At 48.7% G+C, this 26,211-nt stretch overlaps 1 protein-coding gene across 3 annotated transcripts; it reads left to right on the forward strand.

Annotated features, from left to right (window-relative positions):
- Window positions 1-1,435: 1,435 nt before the first annotated feature.
- On the forward strand, window positions 1,436-25,690 carry AZIN2 (antizyme inhibitor 2). Of its 3 annotated transcripts, none has more exons than XM_054571535.1 (9): window positions 1,436-1,556; window positions 3,077-3,250; window positions 11,383-11,555; window positions 12,503-12,637; window positions 13,345-13,510; window positions 15,422-15,584; window positions 16,693-16,805; window positions 23,285-23,499; window positions 25,552-25,690. In XM_054571535.1, the coding sequence occupies exons 1-9, from the start codon at window positions 1,452-1,454 to the stop codon at window positions 25,688-25,690; spliced, it is 1,383 nt and encodes a 460-aa protein (XP_054427510.1). In that variant the 5' UTR covers window positions 1,436-1,451. The 3 variants fall into 3 exon arrangements, with proteins under 3 accessions (XP_054427510.1, XP_054427511.1, XP_054427512.1); XM_054571536.1 differs by having other exon boundaries at window positions 1,452-1,556; window positions 16,615-16,805; XM_054571537.1 differs by lacking the exon at window positions 3,077-3,250 and having other exon boundaries at window positions 1,452-1,556.
- The last annotated feature ends 521 nt before the right edge of the window (window positions 25,691-26,211 follow it).

Below are 26,211 nucleotides of genomic sequence, written 5' to 3' on the forward strand. Positions count from 1 at the left end.
CTGGCTTCCTGCCCACTCGTATCCCAAATCCCAAATCCAGGATCTAAGCGTCCCACCGCGTAGACACCGAGGATGCTGAGGTGGCGACTGTGCAGTTCCGATTTCCAGGTGTGGGATAGCTACGGACCAACCTGGACAACTAAGGCTCAGGTTTGCGGAGCCGGCTGGCAGAGTTGAATGCTTTTTGTCAGAATTGACCAATGGGATGGCAGCACCCGGTTGCCAGGGCTACCGGAGGCGGGGCCTAAGCGACAGGGGCGGGGTCTGGGCGGGGTTTATATAAGTGGGTGGCGGGAGAAAGGCGGGGCGTGGAGTCAGTGGCTGCTGAGCGGGCGGGGCGTAGGCCGCGGGGTCGGATCCCGGGGGAGCGAGCTAGCGGAGGCGCGGTGGATCTGATTCACTTGCTGGGGAGATCTATGGGAAAAAGCCGTGTAAATGCGTTTTAAGGCAAGTGCGGGAGTGGCTCTGGGAGCCTTGGGATGCGGGAGCCCTCTGCTCCAGTGCTGATGTGCCCCTGGCCCCTCTTGCCTCTTTTCAGAAGGGGCTTCGGCTCCGCAACTGCCACTCCTCCTCGGAGTGTTGCACAAGTTTCGAGGTCACCGGCGACCCCCCCTAGCAGCGCGCCTGGCTCTGGCCCCCCGCGAAGGAGGACGGGGCTTGGTAAGGGTGTGTGTGTGCGCGCGTGTGTACGGGGGCGGGGGTGACGGGACCTCGGCCCTGCCCTCGGCGCGGGGGTGGTCACCGGGACAAGATTTCAGATTATGGTTCTTGCCCCGGTGCCCGCGTGGCGCCCCAATGGACGCTTAGAATCCTAGCACTCCAGGGCCAGCCGGCCCTAGTTTAGAAACAGTGAAACTGAGGCTCTGAGAGAGGACGGGGCGTACCCAAGGTCACTCAGCAGAGAGCGGACCCGAACTTATGCTCCGGCTCGCGGGGGCTGAGACCCTTTGGCGGAGTCACCCGAGGCCTCGTTAGGTGGGCGTGGTCAGGACTAGGGACACGCTGGAAACTTGGCCACCCGCGATTCTCGGCTTTCCTGCACCTTTGCTCTCTTTCTTTCCTTTTTTTTTTTTTTTTTTTTTTTAAATTCAAAGACCTCCAAAACAATTCATCCATTTTAAAGATGGGGAAACTGAGGCTTTGAGAGGCAGTGACATCTAGGCATATGATGCCTTGTCCCAGTCCCGGATTCTCGATGGAATCCTATCCCAGTGAACCTCAGCTCCTCAGGCTTGGGCTAGGGGCGTGGCGGGGTGTGACAAGACTGGGCACCCCGGCTTGGGGAAGTGAGCGAGGGGGTCGGCGCAGGCCACCCTCCTCCCCCATCCACACCCAGGCCAGCAGCCTCCTCACTCTCCCCCTGCAGTGTGTTGCATACTTTCTAAGGCGGCGGCGACAGCGGCAGTGGGGCAGCCGGGACTCCATCCAGCCCATCCGCTCTCCTCCTCGGCATGGCTGGCTACCTGAGTGAAACGGACTTCGTGATGGTGGAGGAGGGCTTCAGCGCCCGAGACCTGCTGGAGGAACTCACTCTGCGGGCCCCACAGGCCACCGCGGTGAGCGGCTGCAGCGGGGGTGGGTCCCCCACTCCCTGTGCAGGCCCAGCTGCCTCCTCTGAGGAGGCCCTCATCTTACTCTTTCACTTATTTGCTGTTCAGTCCTTGCTATTTGCAAGAGACAGGCTCATTTGTCCCCTGTCCCTGGTCCTTGCCACCGAACCTGCCCCTCCTGACCCCTGCCTTGATGATAGCACCGCTGTCACCTGCCTAGATCTCCTGCCTCCATCATCTACCTAGATCTAGGTCAGAAACCTGGGAGCCCCTTCTCCCCCCGCCCCCCAACTCACATCTAGACATCACCAAGCTCTGTGAATTCAGCCTCCTTAAAATACCCCCGGGTGTGCTCCTCCAGAACCTCTCTCTGTAGTTCAGGCCTCTCCTCTCGAAAGGCCCCTCAACCTCCTCCCTGCCTCATGGCCCAACCCCAACTTGATCACAGCCCTGCTCAAAATTAGAATTCTTTGGCAGTTCCCAATTGCCTACAGGGTCAAATCAGAACCCCTCTGCCTTCCAACCCCAATTCCAGCTTCTCCCCTGGTGTGTATCCTGCTCCATCAGAGCTGAATTACTCTGCTCAGAGGGCCAATGATGCCTTGTGCTCTATTACCTATCACCCCTTTGCCTAGAACACCCTTCTCCTGCCCTCTCTCCCTCTCACCTATTTCTCCTCATTCCTTATTACTCGTTAGTGTCACCTTTTCCTGATTGCCCAGGCAGCTTTTGTATTTTCTTTGTCCTTGGCCCCCCTGCATTGCGCAGAAACTCCCGTCTGGTCAACTCTGTCCCCTAGCATAATGTCCAACACCAAGTGGGCATCAGTTAAACAAAGTGTTGCATAAAGGAAAACTGAGTCCCAGGGAAGGTTTCAGTTATGCGGTCTCACCCATAGCCTCATACGTGTTCAGCCCTCAGCAATTCTGTTAGGGCCCCTTGTCCCACAGGCATGGGTTGCAGTGTGGGGGGGGGGACTACCTCAGGGCTTCATTGGGCACCACTATGTGAAAAGCAATGGGCCATAGGCCATAGTTTTGGCCTTCAAGGAATTGATCTTTTTCTGGAGAAGACAGATACATACATACTTCTCGTACTTTGGAAGCAAGTGCAAAATGCAGTGGGAGCCTTAAAAGCAGAGGTGACTTCTTGGTTTGAGGGAGGTGGTGCTGGATATGAAACCTGAAGGTAGACTAGGAATTTGCCAGACACATGTTGAGGAAAGGTATTCTATGTGGAGGGCATGCTGGGAACAGAGGCTTGGAGGTGGGAAAATAAACAATCCAGGCTGCAGCTGGAGTTTGAGGGGCAGTGAGGGGAGGGACTAGGGCTGGATTACAGATCCTCAAATGCCAGGCTGGGGAGTTTGCCTTCTGTCCTGTAGGCTTGGGGAGTCCCAGAGAATTTAGAGCAACATGGCCTTGTGGCCACAGCCGAGCTTAGGGCAGATACTCGGGAGGACCAGGGATGGCATGCAGAAGGAGGGAGCTGGGTAGGGTCTCACATTCACCCCTCTTGTTGTGCAGGGAGAGGTTACTGCCTTCTTCGTGGCCGACCTGGGTGCGGTAGTGAGGAAGCACTTCTGCTTTCTGAAGCGCCTGCCTCGAGTCCGGCCCTTTTACGCCGTCAAGTGCAACAGCAGCCTGGGTGTGCTGAAGGTCCTGGCTGAGCTGGGGCTGGGCTTCAGCTGTGCCAACAAGGTGAGCCCCTGCCCCCAGCAGCACACTGACCCTTGCTGCCTCCTGAGCACACATGTGGCTGGGCTGCTCTGGGTGGGCCCTGGGGAGGCAGGAGTGACCTGCAGTTGGCCTCTGCCCTCTGGAAGGGCCACTCACTTGGGAAGGGCTTTAAGGGATGAGGGAGGGAGAAACAAGCATGGCATTTGCCAGCCTCGAAGTTGCAAATTAGAGCCATGTGGGTCCCTGGGATAGCTGGCTCATCTTTTTAAATGGAGGCTTTCAGACTTCTTGGCATAGAGCTATACATAATATTCTTTTAACTAAAACAAACAAACAAACACACCCACTTACTGTTGTTTTTATTTTCTTTTTTCTTTTATAATCTTAATAATATGTGACTGCATTTTCTTAACTAATCCTTTTTGAGTTTTGTTATTTGTTGCCAATTCTATTTCCTTTCCAATTTTATTAATGCTATTGTCTTAATTCTCTCCTGCTCAATTTAGATTTACTTTGCTTATTTACTGTTATTCTCTATTCATTGAGCTCCTACAAAGTGCTAGTCGCTGTGCTAGGTAGGGCTGGCTGTAGAGTAAAACAGACTCTGCTCTCCTTGGGTTGAATACTTAGTTCATCTATGTTTTCACCACCGTTTTACCTTGTCTATTTTTATTCTGTTCTTACTTGAGAAGAGCCTTTAAGCTAGGAAGTTTCGTCAGAGTACAGCTTTGGATATACTTATTCATTCAGCAGACCTTTATTGAGCGGCTACTGTGGTGCCATGTACTATTCTTGGTGGGGATTTAACAAGTCAACAAAACAACAAAAAAGCCCTTTGTTCATGGAGATTCCTTTCTGAAATAAATAAGTGAAACAATGAAAATGCATAGTGTCTCCCTGGCCAGTGTGGCTCAGTTGGTTGGAGCATGATCCTGTGCACTAGAGGGTTGCAGAGGTTGAGGGTTTGATTCCCAGTCAGGGCATATGCCTAGGGTATGGGTTCGGTCTCTAGTCAGGGCACACAGGAGGCAGCCAATCAATATTTCCCTCTCTTTCCCTCTCTAAAATCAATGAACATATTTTTTTTAAAAAAGAAAGTGTATAGTATTTTACATGGAGAAAATTAAAGTGGGAAAGGGAAGTAGGGAATGTTCAGAGAGAAGATAGCACTCTAGATAGTTTGGCTATGGGAGGCTTTGCTGAAATTTGAATATAGACCTGCAAGAAACAAAAGATCATGCCTGGTGGATAACTAGGGGAAGGACATTCTAGGCAGAGGGAATGAATGGCAAGCACAAAGGCCCTGAGGTGCCTGGTGGGCATTGGTTTGTGGTATTGTCATTACTGTTATTTTTTGTAATGGCTAGTAATGGGTGTTTTGAGGGGAACCCTTTTAAAACCCCTTAAATGAAGCAATGTAACTGGGTGTTGAAAGGAGAGTTTCAGAGGGGTGTCCTGTGGGAGAAAGGAGAAGAGCTAACTTGGGCAGGAAGACAGGGCTGGGGGGATTCCAGTGGGAGAGAGGTGTGTACTGGGGCGGGACCATCAGAAGGAGCAGCTTAACGTTTATCAGAGGCTAATGGTAATGCTGTTATTGACAGAGGAGTCTCTCTCTCTCTTGTCACCCACAAAGCCCTGTTGCATTAGCTCTTGCTTTGCACACGTGTTTTTTTGTGTGTATCACATAAAACCCTGTGAGGGGCATAGGGATAGAGGTTGGCATTTTACAGGTGAGGAAACTGGGAACCAACTCAGTAGCAGAGCCAAGACTTTCCCCTGCACACACTGGGCCTCTGCTCTGGGCAAAGAGGAAGGGGATCCTTTTCTGGGCTACTTGGTCTAGGGGTGAAGAACAGGACCGAATCCCATTGACTAAAGTAGTCTGCTTCTGGAATCCCAGAGGTAGGGCCCTTGGCCCTCTAGCCTCCTGATTTCCAAAGGCTGTTGGGCTTAGAAAGGCCTTGAAGTCAGTGGGGGCTTTAAAAGCATCTACCATTTGCTGAGTGCTTCTATTGTGCCAGGTGCTTTGCCAAGCATTTTCTGTACATGATCTCATTTTATTCTCGAAACAACCCTGTGAGGTAATTATTGTTACCATGATTCTGACAACAGTCCTCTGAGGACACATTTAATGCATAATGGACACAGGCACAGAGATTGAGTGACTCACTGGGAAGTGGCTGCTTGTGTAGGGCAATGGGCTCTGCCTCTATAGCTGCTGTCTCTTCCAAGATCCTAGGGAGCGGATGGCTGAGCTGGGACGAGGCTGGTGATAGGTGCTAACCCCAGGGGCTGTGAGAGGCCGGGTACCGCTCCTGGGGGGTGGGCTCACACAGACCTTCGGGTGCATTTACTAAGAGGTGGCTGTGGGACACCCAGCTTTCCTTTGAAGTCCAAGGCTGCCCTCTTCTGGTCAGCCATAGCTGGTGGCTGTGCTAGCACTTAACACTAGCGTGGCAGCAAGCTAGGGCTGGGTGTACTGGTTTGTGTTAGAGGGCTTCGGGGTCAAGGGCGCAGGCCACACCCTGCGTGGAGTGCTGGTCTACCCACCTTCCCAAAGAGTTTTTGTCTCGCTTGCCCTCCCTTGCTATCTCCCTTAGCCTGCTTCCATCTTAAAAAGCCTTTCCCAGATACCATATCATCTCCCACCCTGATCCCTCACTCTTTCTTCATGGCCAAAACGAGTTTTCTACACTTGCGTGTCTACAGTCACTTGTCACTTTCCCTTAGCGCCCACCCCTTGCACCATTGCTTCCCTGCTTCCACGCTCACCACTCCAGGGAACCTCCCCTTACCAATGTCCCCCAGGGATCTCCAGGATCCAGTGAACACTTTATTTTAAACCTTCATTTTGAATCATTCCTATCATACATATGTATTCTTTCATACATACACAAGTAGGACATCAGCTTTATGTCTTTGGAGATAATTGCCGTTATGAATTTGAGTTTGGTGGGTATATTAGTATTTTTAACTTATAAATATGATGTATAGGAAAGATACAAGATACCTTGTGATTTTATGATAAAATATAAAAGATGGTCATGTGTTATGGACTGTCTGGCAACAGCTTTCCATTCAGCAGGTTGTGGAGACCTGTCTATGTTTATGCATGTAAACTTTGTTGGGGACACTCTTTGATCCTGTTATTATTTGGCCTCTCAATAGTATTCAACGCAGGGGCATTTTTTTTTTTTAAGTCCAGTGTGGGTTCACTGTAGACACAGTGTTGTACGGCGGATCTCTAGAACTTACTCATCTTGCAGAACTGAAATCTGATGCCCATTGAGTGCAACTCCCCATGTAACAACATAGTCTGTTAAAAAACGTCCTCAATAACAGATGCTCCTACTTTTAAAGACTTCGGAAGTGTGTCAGATGAAAGTGAGTGCTGCTCTGGCCCAGCCCCACCCTCACTGAGGGCCTCTGATGGTCGAGGCACCGCCTTCCATACAGACATAGTTGTAGGACAGGCTGCGCTTTGACAGGAATGGCATTATAATCTCTGTTCTGTTCTGCTTCTTCTGGAGACATTCTCTCTCCTCACTTCAGTGCGGGTCCTGGGTGCCAGCTTTTTCTCGTCTTCCACCGCTCTCTCAGTGGGAAAGTTCAGGCTCCCTTCTGTCGTAAACTCTCCCTCTGCTTAAGGAATTTCATCTCTTCCCATGGCTTTCAATGCCGTCAATATGCCGCCGCCTCCCATGTTTTGATCTGCTACCCAGACCTATATAACCAGCTGCTGGCTTGATAATGGAACAGGATGTCTGGAATCCAGTGTTTTCAAATGCACGCACCATCTTCCATTTGCAAAGCATCCCTTGGTCTGCTTATGCATGGGGTCCCCTGAGACATCCTCACCCTGCATCCCCACGTGCAGCCCCCCACCAAGTTTGCCAGCCCTGCCTCCAGAACACGTCTCCCTGCCTTTCTAGTGCAAACTCTGTTATCTCTGTCAGGGTGACTGCCACCAGTCTCCCCACAATCCCCTCGGGTCTTTCCAGGTAGCCAGAGCCATATGCATTTAAGATTATTTTTTAAATTTATATATTTATTTATTTTCAGAGGGAGGGAGAAAGAGGGGAGAGAAACATTAATGTGAGAGAGAAACATCAATCGACTGCCTCTCGCACATGCTCTCACCAGGGACCGAACCAGTAACCCAGGCATGTGCCCTGATTGGGAATCAAATGAGCAACACTTTGCTTTACAGGATGATGCCCCACCGCCTGAGCCATGCCAGCCAAGGCCACAGTGATATGCATTTAGACCTTGCATTTAAAATGCCAACCTGAGCATTTCGTTTCCCTTCTTGAAACCCCTGGAACAGTTTCTCGTTACTGGCAGGATAAATTAAGAATCCACACCAGCCTTCTTGGTTTCCCTGTTGGCTCTACCCACTTGGCTCCAACTTCATCTTCCCCACTGTGCGCGCCCTGCCCAGGACACTCTCCTATCCTCTACCCGTATCCAGCTGAGCACCTTCTGGCCTCAGAACCGCTGCCCAGGCCCTTCTTCTCCTGGAAACCTTTTTTCCTTCCTTCTGTCTTGGCGTGGCCTAGGTCTCCTGTGGGTCTCAGCTTCAATTTCTGACCCTCGGAAAGGCTGCCCTTCACCGCTATACTCAGGTCTCCTGATCTGCGTTCTCTTTAGGATCCTATGCTTTGTCTTCATGGCTCTTATCCATTCCATCTTTATTCAGTGTTCATGTACTCCTTCCTACCCGTCTTCCCCACCAGCCAGAAGATGCCAAAGGGTCAGAGACCCTGTCTACTTTCCTCACCACTTGTTTTCGTGAGCACCTAGCATGGAGCCTGGCAGCTCAGCAGAGCTCCGGCAACACTTGCCAGCTCAGGATCAAGGCTGAATGCTCCCTTGTACTGTGGTTAAGAGCTGGTGTGCTCAGTTCTGGGTTAGAGTTCCAGCTGTGTCACTTATAAACTGTGTTACTTTGGACAAATCACTTTCTCTCTCTAAGCCTCTGTTTCCTATCTAAGATTATTGTAAAGATTAAATAAGAATGTAAATAAAATATTTGATGTGGTGGCTGGCATAGAGTTATTATTTTTCCTTTTTAAAACTTATTTTAAAATTATAGTTGACAGACAATACTAGACTAGTTTCGGGTGTGCAGCACAGTGATTGGACATTGATACACCTCACTCAGTGATCTCCACGATACAGCAGTCACCATACATAGCTATGATATTTTTGACTGTATTCTCTGTGCTGTACTTATGCATTTTATACCTGCAGATTTGTACCTCTTATTCTCCTTCACCTTTTTTTTTTTGGCCCCCCCCCCACTCCCTTTCCCTCTGGTAACTATCAGTTTGTTCTCTAGATCTATGCAGCTGTTTGTATTTTGTTTTGTTTGTTTATTTTGTTTTCCAGATTCCACATATAAATGAAATCATATGGTATTTGTCTTCCTCTGTCAGGCTTATTTTATTTAGCATTAGGTGCTCTAGGCCCATCCATGGTGTCACAAATGGCAAGATTTCATTCTTTTTTATGGATGAGTCATATTCCGTTGTATCTGTAGGGGGCCGCTTTGAGTGGTGTTGGAGACTATAGTCCCCTCGCAAGCTGGGGCCTGGGAGAGGACCTGTGAGACTTGGCTGCAACACCAGTAGTGCAGTTGATAGGCAGGACCCGATAACAAACTCTGAGGGCCCCCGGGAGAAATCAGGCCTAGAAGTAAATTACACTCCTTACAGCATGCTTTATTTCTCCCTTACGCTCTGTTAATGTTATACCAGTTAACCAGCTCAAGGCTGGGAAAGAAATTTACAAAATTCCTGGACCCTGACCCAAATCCTCCCTGGCCCCATAATGTTTACTCATCTCAGACCCAAGCAATTCGGTATGTTCCTGCCATTGTCTCCTTTAAACATCACCCATTCTCTGTAAGCTTAAATTACTGATGTAATTAGATTACCTATACATTCCTGCTACCTGTGCCCTGCTTGTAACCTTCTCAATAAAAGCCATTGAACATGGGGGCTTGGGGCAGTCTCCTTGAGAGAGAATCACCTTTCCCTTTCCTTGACAGGCGAACAGTGTCTGGAACGACTCTCTTCCATCTGTGGTGAATCGGGGGGCTTCGTGGGCGGAGGTCCCCCTTATGTATCTGTATACAATATCTTTTTTATCCATTCGTCTATCATTGGACAACTAGGTTGCTTCCATATTTTGGCTATTGCAAATAATGCTGCAGTGAACACAGGGGTGCAAATATCTTTTTGAATTAATGTTTTTGATTTCTTCCAATAAACACCCAGGAGGGGGATTCCTGGGTCATATGGTAATTTAATTTTTTTTTGAGAAATCTCCATACTGTTTTCCATATTGGCTGCACCGATTCACATTCCCACCAACAGTGCATGAGGGTTTCCTTTTCTCCACATCCTTGTCAATGCTTGGTATTTCTTTTTAATTATAGCCATTCTGACAGGTGTGCTATTTCATTGTGGTTTTGATTTGCATTTCTCAATGATTACAATGGTTATTTAAATATGTACGATCAAAGCTAACCCTCAGGTCCCCAAGGAGCTAGCCCTGCTTCTTCCTCTCACTTCACGTGGTCAGGCAGGGAGTGGAACAGCTTCATACCCACTCAGACTCAGGGCAGCCATTCCAGCTCTGCAGTTGGACGTTTGTGTCCTACCGTTACCAGCTGGGTCACCACAGGCAGGGGACCCTCTCTGTCCTCTGTAAACTGTGGCCGATAAATATTTCATAGCGTATTAATAGGCATCGCCTCAGACAATACACATAAACACCTCATGCTGAAAAAGTTGCTAAATTAAAATTAGAGTCTCATTACAAACTCAGGGTGGCTAGAAATGGCCCTCTGTCTCCTCTCACGTTTCTAAACTGACTTCCTCTTGACTTCCTCCCCTTAGTCACGGAGAGGCAGGCCTGAGTTTGAAAGTTGGTTCTGCCACCTACTTGCTGACTGGACTTGCTGAGCCTCGGTTTCCTTCTCTGTAGAATGGCACTAACATCTATCTGATGGGGTTATCGTAAGGAGTCAATAAAAGAGTTAATCTACAGTAAGGGCTGGCAAACTGCATGGTGAGCTGAGTCCAGCCCATTGCTGAGTTTGTAAAGTTTTATTGGATCCCAGTCTTGCTCATTCACTTATGCATTGTCTGTGGCTAGTTTGGTGCTACAGTGGCAGTCGAGTAGTTCTGACAGAAACTGTATGGCCCACAAAGCCTAAGCAGTTTGCTCCCTGGTCCTTTATGGGAAAGGCTTGCCAACACCTGATGTAAGAAGTGTCTCATTGGGTGCCTGCTTGTGGTAGATGCTCAATGACTGTGGTTGCTGTCATTGTAGTCACCATTGTCTGTATCATAGTGCAGCCATCGGGTGGAGCAGTGTTCTGTAAAGGGGAGGAGGAGGAGGCCCGGTGGGGAGAGGGGCCCGCTGGGTCACCCAGCACAATGCCATGCACACAGCAGGCCTGTGTCAGAAAGACTCCTGGCCTTGTGAACTTTCTAACACACCAACTAGTATTCTCTAAGCATTATAAATACACCAGGAGAATGTGTTAGAAGTCTGTTGTAAGGGCTCCCATGAGTCCTACAATGCTTTTGTGTGAATTAGAAGATGTTCCCCACCCTGGATGGGTAGCTCAGTTGGTTGGAGCATCATCCCTATATGCCAAGGTTACAGGTTCAATCCCTGGTCAGGGCGCATACAAGAAGCCACCAATGAATTCATAAGTCAATGGAACAATAAATCAATGTTTCTCTAAAATCACTAAAAAAATTTTTAAAAAAGAAAACATACCCCTTGCTTAAGACACTCAATTGTTAAAATAAATGTACTGATTTTGTTAGAAGGGGATGCTTTATTGTCAGGATGCTGTACTAAATATACAAACCTCCCCGCTGTCCGCTGTGAATGGCACGCCCCCGGACTGTGCAGTGCATCACTGCACAGCTGGACATGGCAGCCCTGCCTGGCCAGGCGTGGTGAAGCAGCAGGACCCTGCCTTTTGTATGTCTGTTGTTCAACAGCGAGGCCCGCTTCTTACGGACCTCTGTGCACATAGCTATGACTTGGCCCCTCATTTGTGTTTCCTTGGCTTCTGTGGGCCCAGCAGGCCCTGGTGCCTCCTCACCTCCACTTTTCGGACCCCACAGACAGAGATGGAGTTGGTCCAGCATATTGGCGTCCCTGCCAGCAAGATCATCTACGCCAATCCCTGTAAGCAAATTGCACAGATCAAATATGCTGCCAAGCATGGGGTCTGGCTGCTGAGCTTTGACAACGAGACGGAGCTGGCGAAGGTGGCGAAGAACCACCCCAGTGCCAAGTAAGCTGAGAGCCACTCATGTGGGAGGCGGAGTGGGTGGGAGGACTGGAGCTGGAGCCAGGGACCCTGTCCTGGACCCAGCCATGGTCGCAGGAGGTTGGGGCAAGCACCCTTGGACTGGACCCAGGATGCCACGGCCTGGCTTGGCAAAGTCATGGCTGAGAGAGCTGGAGGGGTTGGTTAGGAAAGCTTCATGAAGGAGGTTGCTTTGGAGGTGGGTCTTGGACAGCGAATCCAATTTGGGGAGGACACAAACAGTGTATCAGAGAGAACTGCATAAGTATACGCATGGAGGTCAAAATAGCAACGGGCGTTTGCGGGATAAGCAGAAATTTGGTGTGACTGGAAGGTACCATGGGCGAGGGGTGAGGGAGACAGTGAATGATGCTGGTCACGGGGCAGGCAACTGATGCACATGGGCTTTGCAAGGAATCAGGGCTGGGCATTTCGCTCAGGCTGTGGCTCTCACATGGTCCCCTGATACCCTGGCGGTTCCAGGTAGGGGCCTGGGGGTGAACAGGGCGCCAGGTGGTAGGCCACTCTGCTTCACCCAAAGCAGCTTCCATTTTGTCTGTTATACATGATATTGGGGTTCTCAATAAGACTGTGTATGAAAAATAGAATAGTCTCCCTCTTGCAAGGAAAGCTGGAAAAGCTTGGCTGGTATAGCAGCTGATTTAGAGGAAGTGGAGCTGCCACAGAGCTCGGGTGAGGGCTCAACCAGGGCAGGGGCTGCCAGAAGGGCCCAGGGGCGTTCAGGGAATGGATTGGACAGGACTCGGAGGCCAACTGGCTGTGCAGGGAGAGAAAGGGGACAGGGGGCCTGGGGGGTTGGGGTTGGGGGGGCTCTGAGCTGCAGAGGTTCACATCCCTTGGCTCAGAGAAGAAGTGGTCAGGATGGGGGAGGCAGGGGCTCCCTGGCGGAGGTGCGCTGCGTGTCTCCCCAGGATGGTCCTGTGCCTCGCCACCGACGACTCCTACTCCCGGAGCCGCCTCAGCCTCAAGTTTGGAGCATCGCTGAAGTCCTGCAGGCACCTGCTTCAGAATGCCAGGAAGAGCCATGTAGAGGTGGTGGGTGTGAGGTGAGTGTCTGGAAGCCCCACCCTCTCCACCCACACCGGGCCCAATGCCTGTCCCTCGGGAATTAATCAGGCCTGTATGAGGCCTCCCCAGCCAAAGTCCGCCAAGGAGGGCCTGGCCCAGGGCCTGGAATGCTGCCATTTGAGGGTTTCCTCTCTTTGGAAGGCAGGTTTGGCATGTCTTGCTGTCCCAACCCCACAGTCCCCAGGTGTTGTCCCAGGAGGGACCTGGCATTGCAGGAGTTCTACCAGCCTGTAGGCCACACCTTTGCTCTGCTTCTCTCCTCGCAGGGGCAGGGACTAAGTAGTAGCAATGACCTAACAACACAGCTTTCATTTATCCTGTACTGGGGCATTCCAGGCCCTGTGCTCCACGTTTCATGCACATTATCTCACAGCCTTGTGGGGTCTTCTCTCCACTTTACAGATGGGGAACTAAAGCCCAGACAGGCCACACCGCTGACTGCGCAGTGCATCCAGGTCTGGCTGGCTCCGGGGTCCTGGCCCTCATCCCCAAAGGCCCAGCCATAGGGGCAGACTGCCCACTCCTCACTTGCTGCACGGTCCTCAGCAACCCATTTAACCTCTTAGGCCCTCAGTCATGACATCTGTCGAATGGGCACCGTGTCCAATGTGCCTTTCCTGGCTGGGGCTGAGGTGGTGGCACCTGGGGCCCTGCATATAAGCCGAGGCTTTTCCTCCTGTCCCAGTTTGCACGTTGGCAGCAGCTGTGTTGACCCCCAGACCTATGCTCAGTCCATCGCAGACGCCCGATTTGTGTTTGAAATGGGCGCTGAGCTGGGCCACCGGATGCATATCCTGGACCTTGGTGGCGGCTTTCCTGGAGTGGAAGGCACCAAAGTGAGATTTGAAGAGGTAACCCTGGGTTTGGAAGTGTCATGCTGAGCTCTGTGGGGGTGGGGTGGGGGCAGGACGTAGAGGGTTATAATGAAGATGGGAAGCCACTGTGAGCGAGTCCTATGTGCTAAGTGCTGTGCTTGGTGCTTTATCTGGATCTTGTTATTAACCTTGTGCTACTGCTGAGCAAACTCCCTGAGTCCACAGTAGAGCTGGCTGCACTGATGTTATGTCACTCCCTGAGTCCACAGTAGAGCTGGCTGCACACGCAGCTCTGCCTGATCCAGCTCATGCACACATTTGAGGCTCAACCAGGCCGTATTTGCCTAAGTCATAAAGCTCGTTGAGGGTCTTGGCGGATGAGAAATCAAATGGGAAGGCAGGAAAGGGAAAGCAAACCTGCCCACTTCCCCGTCTGTGAGATGAAATCAAGGAAAATGTGACATCTCAATCTCCACTCCAACCACTAGGGGACGCTTCTCCTTAGTAGTACGAGCTTCATCCCGGAATATCTACATCAAAGACCTGTCCCTGAGAAAAAAATTCACTATAGACACAAAGAATTAGCTTCCCAGATGAGCATTGCAGCATTGTACACGGAATTCCACTGCACTTCCTTGGTCCATCTTACTCTTGGGAACTGGTTAAATTATGAAACACCCTTATGATGAAGACATTTAGGGGACTGGTTAAATTATGAAACATCCTTATGATGAAGACATTTACTTACACAGAGAAGCCATTCGCAGTCTCTTGAGTAAAACAGGCTATAACAAACATATGTGTATAGCCCTATCTTGTTTATCATAAAAAACAGTCTTTGTATAAAAAAAGAATTAAAGGAGCTACTCCAAAAAGTTAACAATGATTATGTTAATCTGGATAGTAGAATTAGGAGCAGTTTTTTTTTTTCCTTCTCATCCAAGGACATGCTTATTGATTTTAGAGGGAGGGGAAGAGAGGGGGAGAGAGGGAGAGAAACATCGATGTAAGAGAGAAACATTGATCAATTGCTTCTCCTATGTACCCTGACTGGGGCTGAACCTGCAATCTAAGCATGTGGCCCCAGCTGGGAATTGAACCTGCAACCTTCCGGTTTATAGGACAATGCTCCAGCCAACTGAGCCACACCAGCCAGGAAGGTGTGATTTTTTTTTTAACTTTAAAGATTTTGTTCAAATACAGTTTACATTCAATGTTACTTTCTATTAGTTTCAGAATAGTATGAAGTATGTGATTATACTTTACCATGTATTATGACAATATTATTGACTATTTTCCCTATACTTTACACCCCTGTGATTATTTTGTAACTACTAATCAGTGCTTCTTAATCCCTTTACGTTTTTTATCAGTCCCTCAACCCCCTTCCCCTCTGGCTACCATCAGCCTGTGTTTTGTGTCTATGAGTCTGCTTCAATTTTGTTTGTTCATTTATTTTGTTCTTCAGATTCCACATTTAAGTGAAACCATATGGTATTTGTCTTTCTCTGACTTATTTCACTTAGCATAATACCCTCTAGGTCCATCCATGCTGAAATTAGGGGTGATTTTGATCTTATTTTTCTTGTATGTGTTTTCTGTAAAAAATATGTCATTTAACAGATAAGTTATTTATGAAAGAAAAATCCACACCAGGGCTTCTGGAACCTGAGTTCCAAGTGTTATTTTAAGAGTGCCTCTCCTCACTGTGGGGCATCGAGAAGGGTGAGTGAAGCAGGATGAGGGAACTGACCCCGCTCTGCCTCCCGCCAGCCTTCTTGGCCAGCTGTCCCTGGTTACCAGCTGGGGCCTTAGCAGCTAGCTGCCAAGTCCTTCTTCTGAAATCAAAGAAGCTTTCAGGAAATAGACTTGGAGCTGTAGCAAGTCTTCAACATAAACGGCACACTTCAAACATGTAATTGTCCACCCCTATCCTCCTCCCACCAGATTGCTTCTGTGATCAGCTCAGCCTTGGACCTGTACTTCCCAGAGGGCTGTGGTGTGGACATCCTTGCCCAGCTGGGGCGCTACTACGTGACCTCGGCCTTCACCTTGGCAGTCAGCATCATCGCCAAGAAGGAGGTTCTTCTGGACCAGCCTGGCAGGGAGGGTAGGTACCAGGTGGGCAGCAGGGCCCTGTTCTTTCCTGAAGGTAGACACTGGCTGGCCAAGCAAGGTTTTAGGGAGTGGGGAATCTAGACACTGGGTCCTTGTTTTAGGGAAACTTACAATCAAGTTACCTTACTCCCAAGACACTTACTTAGCATCTTTTTTTCCTATGCATGTTCATATTTTATGAAGATTAAAATAAAAACAACCTTAGGTAGAATAGATACTTTATTAACTGTATTATACAGATGAGGACACTGAGAACAAAAGAAAATACAAGTGAATTGCTTAACAGCTAGTAAGAGGTAAAACCTGCATCTGATCCCATGTTTGTCTCCTATCCTACAGATAGCCTCTTGCTTACCCTGCTGCATCTCATAACATAATGAAAATAATGAATGACAATGTATATTTGTCTAAGCCCACTTTACAGATGGCAGATGTAGGCATGGAGAGGTTGAGTCACTTGCCCAAGGTCACACAGCTGATTAGGGGCAGTGGTATTGGTTCAGGTTCAGGTTGGGCTGACTCGAGGTGTCTCTGTCCGCACTGCTAACATCAGCACTCCTCCCTGCCCTTCCTTATGGATCCGTCCTCTCGGCAGTCCCACGAGAGAATCCATATGGAGGGGTGGTGGGCTTAAGGTCGAATGTTTTCTGTGCATGTGTGTGTGTGTGCGTGAATGGCTTTCTTCTGGCCTCCTCTATAGATCTGGGGAATTGTCCTGTCTAGTCCCACCAGGAGACCTGGCTTCTCATTCCAGCTTATGCGCTGCCGCAGTCATGTGCCTCTGAGCAAGCGGCTTAACCTTTTGGGGTCTTGAGTTTGGGTGGACTGCTCTTCTGCCTTTGCTGGGGCACCAAGAAGCTCAGTTGCAGGCAAGGCATGTGTCTTGGGCAGGGTTGCTCGGTTACAAGGATGAGTGTTTCCAGCAAGGCAGTGACCCTCATGTCGCAGAGGGGGACAAGCACCAGCCCATAGTTGAGGCAGAGGCAGCCCTTTTGCTTTAGTAGCCCATTATCCTTACAGAGCCCACCCTGGTGCCAGCTTCCCACTCCCACCCCTTCATCTTGCTACTTGCCCTGCCACTGACCCCTCCCTCCCTGCAGATGAGACCGGTTCTGTCCCCAAGACGATCATGTACCATCTTGATGAGGGCATCTATGGAATCTTCAACTCAGTGCTGTTTGACAACACCTGCCCTACCCCCATCCTGCTGAAGGTGAGCCACTTGGGCCTGTTTTCAATTATGTGGGTGTGTTTAAATTACATTTTTTGGTGTGCTGTTATCTAATTTTTATTTATTTATTATTAGTCCTTACCCAAGGACATGCTTATTGAGTTTTTAGAGAGGAAGGGAGGGTGAGAGAGAGGGAGAGAAGCATCAATGTGAGAGAGAAACATCGATTGGTTGCTTCCTGTACACGCCCCGCCTGGGGACTGAATCCATACCCTAGACATATGTCCCAACCGGAAGCTGAACCTGAGACCTTTTGGTTAATGGGACAACACTCCAACCAACTGAGCCACATTGGCCATGGCTGCTATCTAATTTTTAAAGAGTAAAGCATATTCATTGTAGAAAACAGACAACAGGGACAAAGGTTATCATCCATAATCCCACTCCATACAGATTCTTTGAACATTAGATTTCTTTTCAGTCTTGAAAAAATGTATTATGCTTTTCCCCCATAAGGTTGGGGGCATATTGTTTTGTACCCTGCTCTTCCTCACTTACTGTGGGGTGTAGCTCTTTGCATGCCATTAACTAATCTTTCATAGCATGCTTTTGATGACTTCAGAATAATTTAACTGACCTAACTTTAGTGGTTGGCCATTAGTTTCCTGTTTTTGAGCACTGTGAGTATATCTTGACGTCCATCTCTGATCACTGCTCTGAAGGAAATTCCTAGAAGTAAAAAAACAGTTCCTCTTTAACAGGATTTTCCATGTGAATAAGGGAACAGGAATTAACAAAACATTCTTCCTCGCCTGTGGATCCAGCCCAGGGCCTTCCACAGCTGGGCATCTTTAAGGGGAAAGACACTCAGGCACGCCCTTGTATTTTCACATCTCCAGGACTTTGTTTGTGTGGTCCCTCTTCTGGAAGGAAACTTAAGTGCCTCATCAGCACCTAGACCACTGCAAGCTTTCAGTGTGTGTTTGTTTTTTCTTTTCCTCTCTGTTCTGTCTACTTTTTCAAGGCCCAGTTGGATGTTAGCTCCTCCTTGGAGCACTTCCTCCCCCAATCGAGGTAGGTAGAGGGCGCCCCTCTCCCTCCTCCAGGCATGACTCCATGGGCCCTCATTCCATAGTTATACTATGTTGTTCAAGGTTAGGTGTGCTTTCGGGAAACAAAGTAAAGCAAGAGAATAATGAAAACAAAATTCAGGATAATAGCTACCTCAGGAGGAGCTAGGGAAGGGGCATGTCATTGGGGGGGCCCCACAGGGGTTTCAAAGATACTGGAAATTTTATATTTCTTTAGCCTGGGTAGTGAGTACATTGATATTCACTTTCTTATTATTTCCATTATCTTACACATGATACAAACACTTTTTGTATGAATTAAATATTGAAGAAAAATTTGAATCCATCATCATTTCTTATTAATATTTCTTGGTATTCCTGTTTTTCTTTTATCACACTGTTTTTAACATTTAGAAAAAAAATCTTGGGGAATTTAATTAGTAGTAGTTTATTTATTCTATTTATTAACTTGAAAGAATTCTCTTTTTTATTTTACTAAGTTTTTCCAGCTAGGTGAGGTAGAGGTCTTGTATTTTATTTCTCCCATTAAAGTGTTATTATTTCCTTTGAATAAGTATTATTGTGGCCCAAGCACATGCAGTAACTTTATAACTTAATGCTTTCATTACTGTTGTGAGTGGAGATGTTCCCCTGTGTTTCTGAGCTGAGACACTGGCATGCATGGGGGCACTCATTGATTTCCTCTGGTAACCACACCTCCGCCCTTTGAACCACACCTCTCCCCTTTGAACTTTCTAGACGGGCAAACATGTTTTCTGCAATGTGATATTTTCTTTCTTCACTTTCTGTATAGTATACCTTTTTGTTTTGTTTCTTTCCCCTGAATAGCGATTGCCAGAATTTCTCATGACATTTAAAATAGCGATGACAGAAAGCCTCAGACTTGGAGTCAGAAGACATGGGTTTGAGTCCTGGCTCTGCCATATACTAGCTGAATAACATTAGGCAAGTTACTTAGTCTCTCTGACCCTTGTTTCTCTTGTTTCTTTCTCTGGAAAATGAGGGGGTTGAACTTTAATTACTAAGGTTGCTTCTGGTTCTGAAATGAGGCCATTCTAGTGTATCTCCATGAAGTTAGAGTTGTCTCCTTATTTTAAATACTCTTCATCAGGGGTTTTGTTTTGTTTTATCTGTAGTTTTAATCAAGAATAGATGCTACAGGCCAATGAATGCCATGTTGATAGGTACTGAGAAATTAAATTTGAATTGTGGATCTTGTTTTTCATGTTATTATGAAGCCAGTGGTTGACTTGTTCATATTGTCTCTGCCTTCTATGTCAGGAATATGAGTATGGATTTAGTTAGCCAAGGATTCATTTTGGACTTTTGCTTTTATGTTCACAAGTGAGATTTTGACTATAGGTTTTGTTGTTGTTGTTGTTCTTGTTCTTCTCCTTCTTCTTCTTTGAGATGGAGATGTTTATTAGATATCCAAATCAAAATATCAAATGAGAAATTTGACCACTCTAGAGTTTAGGAGAGAGAAGTTGAAGATATAAATCTGTGTCTTCAATATAGATGGCATTGAAAGCCATGGGATGTAGAAGGTCTTCTCAGCAAAGGAATTAGTGTGGAGAAGTCCACGAACCACTCCTCAGGAAAAGAAGAGGAGGAACCAGCAAAGACTGAGAAGCAACACATCACTGCAAAAGCTGAGAATGTGGTTCAAGAAGGAAAAGTCAACCCTGTCAAATGGTACTGAAGGTCAAGTAGGAAGAGGATTGGACCTTTCACTCAGGTTATCGTTGCTGACCTTGCCAGGCAGTTTCAATGGAGTAGCAAGTGCTGATTGGAGAGCTTTAATTGTAAAAAATAGAAAAGCTTGTATAGAGAACTCTATTGAGGAATTTTATAAAAAGAAACAGTAACTGGAGACAGAAGTGACCTGAGATGAACCAGCCCTCAGTTGTATAAAATACAAGATTTTTAAAAAGTCCATCTAATTCTCTTGTCCTATTTTAGAACAAGCAAGGAAATCCCACAATGTTATCTTTCAGTTGTATCTGCCTACCAGCATTTATTTGGCAGCCAGAGAACTTCAGCTAATAGAGGGTCATGGGGCATTTAGCTCTTAAGTGCTAAGGAGAAGTTTCTGGAGACGTTACACATATCAGCCTACCAGGAAAGAAATACGCTTAATTACTTGCCCAGAGCTGCGCCAGTACCACATGCTCTAGAGAAAAAGCCAACTGCAGGCTTACCAGTTGCTTGCTGTTTTCTTTCTTATTTTTCCTTTTTGTGTGCTGCCCTTGTTCATCTCATTTTTCCATTTTAAATATTTTTGTACACTTTATGAAGTGTAGGAATTATCAATTTATTCTTTAAAAGCTGGGAAATTACATCAGGGCCATAGACTGTTTTAAATGTTTGACCTTGTTTCTACTGTGGATCCACTCAGATACTGGACCTCCGAGAAAGGTAGCCAGTGGGGTGCCTGGCTCTACTCAGTGTTCTGCTACGAACTCCCCCCAGAACGTAGAGCAGGTCACTTCCTCTTTTTCAGTTTCCTCATCTATAAAATGGGAATGACATCAGGCTTCCAGATGACGTGTGAGGCAGTGGTGAGCGTGCTTTGTAGAAACCCCCTGCCCTCTCTAACAGAGGGCCCGGTAGCAGACTGGATATCTTGTGCTGTTACAGGTATTTGTCCATTTCCATTCCTTTTTTGGACTCATAAAGAAGCTGAGACTTTCAAGCTTCTTGCTGCTCTGTGTTTCACGTACTCAAAACTGTAAACCTACTTTTGCGCCACCCTATATTGCGCAGCTTCAAATAAATAAATAAATAAAGGCTTTAAGTAGCAGAACGGTAGGTTTGCATTATTCCCTATGAAGTTGTAAAATCTTTTTTCCACTGTTTTAAAAATTGATACCGCAAATAAGAAGTGAGAGAACTCTAACTTATAACTCAAATGTTTTTTTCCCTGTAGAAGAGCCATTGAAATCTCTTTTTTCAAGGATCCTTGTAGATACATTTATGTAGCATTCCCCCTAGTCCCCAATGCCATCTTTAAAAGTTAGCTGAATGTTTTGTTTTGTTTTGTTTTTTAACTGAGTAGAGCTAAGGGAAATAATTCAGAGAAATGAAGGTGGATTTTAGTTATTAACAAAAAGCTTATAAAGAAGAATGTTAAGTTATATGAACAAGCCTATATGTTTGTCTCCCTTTCTACCATGTGAGCTTCCTGAGCACAGGAACTTTGCTTTTTTTGTGGTCACTGCTGCATCCCTAGCTCCTATAGCAGAGCCTGGCACATAGCAGTTGCTCAATAAATATTTGTTGTATGAATGAATATAGGACAATGCTCATCCTTTTTTAAAAATTTATTTTTAGGGGGAGGGGGAAGGGAGAGAGAAAGAGAGGAAGAGAAACGTCGATTAGTTGCCTTTCTTACGTGCCCCAACCCAGGACTGTGCCCAGAACCCAAGCATGTGTCCTGGCTGGGAATTGAACCGGTGACCTTTTGTTTTGCAGGACAATGCTCAACCAACTGAGCCATACTGGGCAGGGTCTCATTTGTGATGTTAATAAGATGTACATTTTTAAAAAATTAATGAGACTAATGGCTAATTAACTTTTTGTCAAATATATGAAACCTGCTTATGGAATCTGTGGCTTTTCTTTCTCAGTTTTACTCATTGCTGCTGCTGGCTAAGGTATCGAAATGCCTTTCCTTTTTCCTCTGTTGGCCTTATCCACTGCTTTCTTCTAGGCTCTTTGGATGGCTTCTATTCATGTCTTGTCTTTCTTTCTTTCTTTCTTTCTTTCTTTCTTTCTTTCTTTCTTTCTTTCTTTCTTTCTTTCTTTCTTTCTTTCTTTCTCTTTGTCTTTCTTTTCACTCATGTATTTCCAATTCATTCATTTAAAAGATATTATTCAAAAAACTCTTACTGTATGCCAGACTGCTGGGCACGGAGGAGATGCGGGGACGAGACTGTCAGGGTCTCTGGGCTCATGGAATTTATAGCCTACTGGCTGAGCAGACACATTTCACAAATGCCTAATTATACATTAAGCATTTGCTTAATTAAGTAATGCTATGGAGGCAAAGCTTGGGGGTGCATAAAGTTTTAGGAAAGGCTTCCGTGAGACCTGTTAACTCAGACCTAAAGCAGGGGTCCCCACCCTCGCTCATCGCGGTCTGCGGACGCTGCTCGCACCACCGCCTAAGCTCCGCCTCCTGTCTCCCACCCGCCTCTCAGGCCTGAGCTCCGCCTCCTTTCCTCCCATCCACGTCCCCACACCTTACTGACCGTGAAAAAATTGTCTTCCACGAAACAGAAACCAGTCCCTGGTGCCAAAAATGTTGAGGACTGCTGGTCCAAAGGGAAATTGGGAATTGGCAGGTTTGGGGCCTCCGTGAATAGCAATGGGAAGGCTAGGGTTGGGGAAGGGAAGCTGGGTTCACTTGGGGAGTCCAGAGCAAGGAGCGTGACTGGAGCAGTGAGTGCAGTGGAAGGCGGAGTGAGGGGCCTTCAAGGGCTGGGTCAGGACGCCCTCAAGTCCAGCCTTTAGTCATGACGCCTCCTCTAGGGCCTCCCTGGCAGGACCCCCTACACTCAGACAAATTGCATTGGTATCTTGGTTGTCTGCAAGTGGTCTGTGTAACACATTTCTTCCCTGGATTTGAAATTAAGAAAAAAATTAAAATTTAATGCAATTGGTAGTTTTGTCTTTGGGCAAGACTTAACCTCTCAGAGCCTCAGTTTCCCTGAAATGGGAATAATTATGTCCACCGCATGGGGCCCCCTGTGACTTCTGCCAGGTTACCCTACGATCATTGGAGGCATTCCTCACCAGATGGGGGGGGGGGGCCCGAGGGAGGGTGAGTCTAACTCACATGTCCTTCTTGCTCTTGTGACCGGGCCTGGTATGGAATGAGGGATTCTGGGAGGCCTTCATCGAAGAGGATGCCCCAGGGTAGGGCCCAGAGGACAAGCTGGATTTGAGGAACGTGAGGTGTGGACACACCCAGGGCCTGGAAAGCGGCAGATTTGCCAGCAAAGGCTGAAGCCGAGAGGTGGCAGCAATAACAATGATAAAGACAACGCTATATTACTGATCCTTGCCATGTGTCAGACACTGTTCTAAGTGCGTTATATACACTGACACCTCCCTTCAGTAACCTATGAGGTAGATACTATTATCATTCCCATTTTGCAAACTGAGGCACAGGGGGATTCAGAATCTTGCCCAAGGTCACACAGCTAAGCAAATTTTGGAGCCTGGATTTAAGAGGCATTGTGGCTTCTGAGTCTATCAGGCAGTGAAAGCAGAGAAGTGGGAGGACCTTAAATGCTAGGCTAAGAGGCCCATCCAGTCTTTCTCCTGTTGGCTCAGGGAGGCACGGAAGGCTCGTGAAGGAGGGAGGGATATGCTGTGAACTGTATGCCCAGGAAAGCTGAATGTGGTCACTGCTCTTCCTTGCAGAAACCATCCGCAGAGCAGCCCCGGCACAGCAGCAGCCTGTGGGGCCCGGCGCCTGACGGCCGTGACTGCGTAGCGGAGGGCCTGTGGCTGCCGCAGCTGCACGTAGGGGACTGGCTGGTCTTTGAGAACATGGGCGCCTACACCATGGGCGTGGGTTCCCTTTTCGGAGGGACCCAGACCTGCCGCATCACCTATGCCATGTCTCGCGTGGCCTGGTAAGGGGGCCCTGCTGGGAAATGGAGTGCGGGGAGGAGAAAGAGCAGGCTGGACAGAAGCAATGAGGGAAACCTGAGGCTGAGACCCTGCTTCTGTGAGACCCAATTTGACAAGTAGCTCTCGGCTGCTGGTTGCTAGCGAGGCCTGTGCTCGGCACTGGGCTGTGGCCAAGAATGAGGCTGAGCCCGCCTCGTGGAGCTCGGAGCCTGCGAGAGAGACAGAGAAGCAGACAGGACTCCTGGTAATTCTGTGCTGGGTGGAGGGAGCAGGCTGTGGAAGCTTAGATTCCTCCCCGGGGCCCAGACCCACTTCCCCGAGGAAGTAAAGCCTGGGAGATGAGTGGGAGTTAGGAAGCAGGAGGCAGAAAGGGGCTCTAGGAAGAGGGAACGGGGAGCGGGCATTCTGCCTCCATGACTAGGGAAGGTGGTCGTGGCTGGGGAAGGAGCAGGGCTGGATCTGAGAAAGGCCTTAGGGACTGAGTGAAGGGCTTTGAGTAGCGAGGGGGACACACGGACTGGCTTGAAGGAAGGGAGTGACACAGCCTGACTTGGATTTCAGAAAGCCACTGCAGCTACTCTGTGGATCTGGGGAGAACAAGTGTGAACCTGGGTAGAGCTGACCGGTCGAGAGGCTGCTCTGTGACTCAGGGAAGGTGTGTGCCCGCTCAGCCTCTGTCTTCCCATCTAGACAGCGAGCTTAACACTGGCCCTGCTTGCCTCACCGGGCCAGCGCCGGGCTCTAGTGAGGCAGGAAAGTGAACAAGATGGGAGGAAAGTTGAGTTTGTTGAACAATTCTGTCTGTCAGGACTTAGGATTATTTCCTTTTAACCACACAAAACTCTGTGGGATCAGTGTTATCACAAACAGGTCATGTGTTTGAGGTCACGTAGCTGGTCAGCAGTGAAGAGTTCCCCTTTTGGGGCAGGGGGGATGGCTGGGGAGACGGCTGCGGAGGGCAGGAGCGTCCGCCCTCTCTGCCGAGTATGTGCTTACTAGGTGCCCGTGTTACCGCTGGGCGCCCCAGGCACTAATGCCCTGCCCTGCTGTAGTGGAAGGAATGTCACAGAAGCAGATACTGAACCTGATTGTTATCAAGGGGAAGTACACTGTGCTGTGGGATTCAGCAAAGTCATCCCTGAGGTCCAATCACTGAAGCTGAGACCTGAAGCCTGAGGAGGAATTAGTGAAGGTGGATGATGCAGGCAGAGGCCCAACTATGTGCACAGGCCCGGGACGTGTGTGGGCCTGAAAGACGGTGGCAGTGATGGCGCCCAGGGGGTGAGGACGGGCAAGGCTGGAGGGGCCAGCCGGGGCCAGGTCTCACGGGACCTGAGAGCGGAGGGAAGCTGCCTGCTGGTAACTCAAGAGCAGGGATTTGCTGTTTCGAAAAATGGTCCTGGACCAGGAATGTGTGGAGGAGGCAGGAGCAGATCAGGGAGGCTGTGCATTCTCAGCTAGAGATGGCAGAGGCAGTGGGAATGGAGAGAGGTGTGTGCCTGTGAGGATGTTCAGGAGCTGGGCTCCGCAGGGATCTCCTTGGTGTGGGGATGAGACTCCCACCTGTGGCTGATCAGATGGTGGAGCTGTGTATCAACATGGGTACATAAGAGGAGAAAGTTTGTGGGGTTTTTTGAATGGGAAAGATGATTTTTTTTGTTTTGAAGTTCCAAGCTTAAAGTGTAAAGAATGTGGGAGAGAATTCGGTGGAATCCTAGTTCTACTACCTTGGGCAGGTCACTTCTCTGCCTCAACGTCCTCCTCATGGGGATGACAATGCTGCCCTTACAGGGTTTGGGGGAGGATAAAATTAGAGCACGTAAGTCGAGTGCCTGGCACATAGTAAGTGTTTGATAAATGTGGGTTCTTTCCTTGTTGGGAAGGTGGACTACAAGGATTGGGGGAGAGGGGTCAGCAGGCCTTCCCCTGCCTTAGCCTGGGCTCTGGGGCTCAGGAGAGACCTCTATACCCAATGGGGCCAGGTCTCCCAGCGCAGGAGTCCCAGCCTGTGGGTCCCATGCTGATGGCCTCCGGTGCCCCCCTCTCACCCACAGGGAGGCACTGCGAGAGCAGCTGCTGCCTGCAGAACAGGATGGGGATGCTGAGGGCGTGTGCAAGCCTCTGTCCTGCGGCTGGGAGATCACAGACACCTTGTGCGTGGCCCCCGTCTTCACCCCGGCGAGCATCATGTGAGCAGGCACCACGCCCCTGGGCGAACCCCAGCGGGGCCACAGTGATGCCTCTGGGAGAGGGGGGGAAGGTGGTCAGCAGGCGCCCTCTGGCCAGGACTCTGGTGCTCGCCCTGCTGCCCCCCATACTCCACCCGCAGTGTTTCTGCCCTGTACATAGGCCCAGTCGTACACTCGCTGTAGTTCAAGTATGCAACATAAATCCTGTTCCTTCCAGCTGTGTCTGCCTCCTCTGCGGCGCAAAGGGCCTGGTCGGCCAGGTGAGGGGTGTTCTTGCGGTCTCCCTTGGTCTCCTTCCCACTTTTGTAAATATGAAACAAATAAATATTTAAGTTTTTTTTTAATACTCCAGTGGAATCCGGCATTTCAATTCAGCCTGGGCTAGGCCAGCAGCGAGCTCTCCCACCCTGCACCGAGGACCCCATGGCCTCTGCCTCCGTCCTGACCTGGCTGCAGTGCGGGCTCCTGCTGACCCTGGCTTCTCGGACCCATCTCTCTCCTCTCCACAGGCCTCCACGCCTGGGT

The sequence above is a fragment of the Pteronotus mesoamericanus genome, unplaced genomic scaffold (assembly GCF_021234165.1).
Source record: "Pteronotus mesoamericanus isolate MK-2021 breed Mesoamerican mustached bat unplaced genomic scaffold, CSHL_Meso_final contig_221, whole genome shotgun sequence".
Taxonomy (NCBI): domain Eukaryota; kingdom Metazoa; phylum Chordata; class Mammalia; order Chiroptera; family Mormoopidae; genus Pteronotus; species Pteronotus mesoamericanus.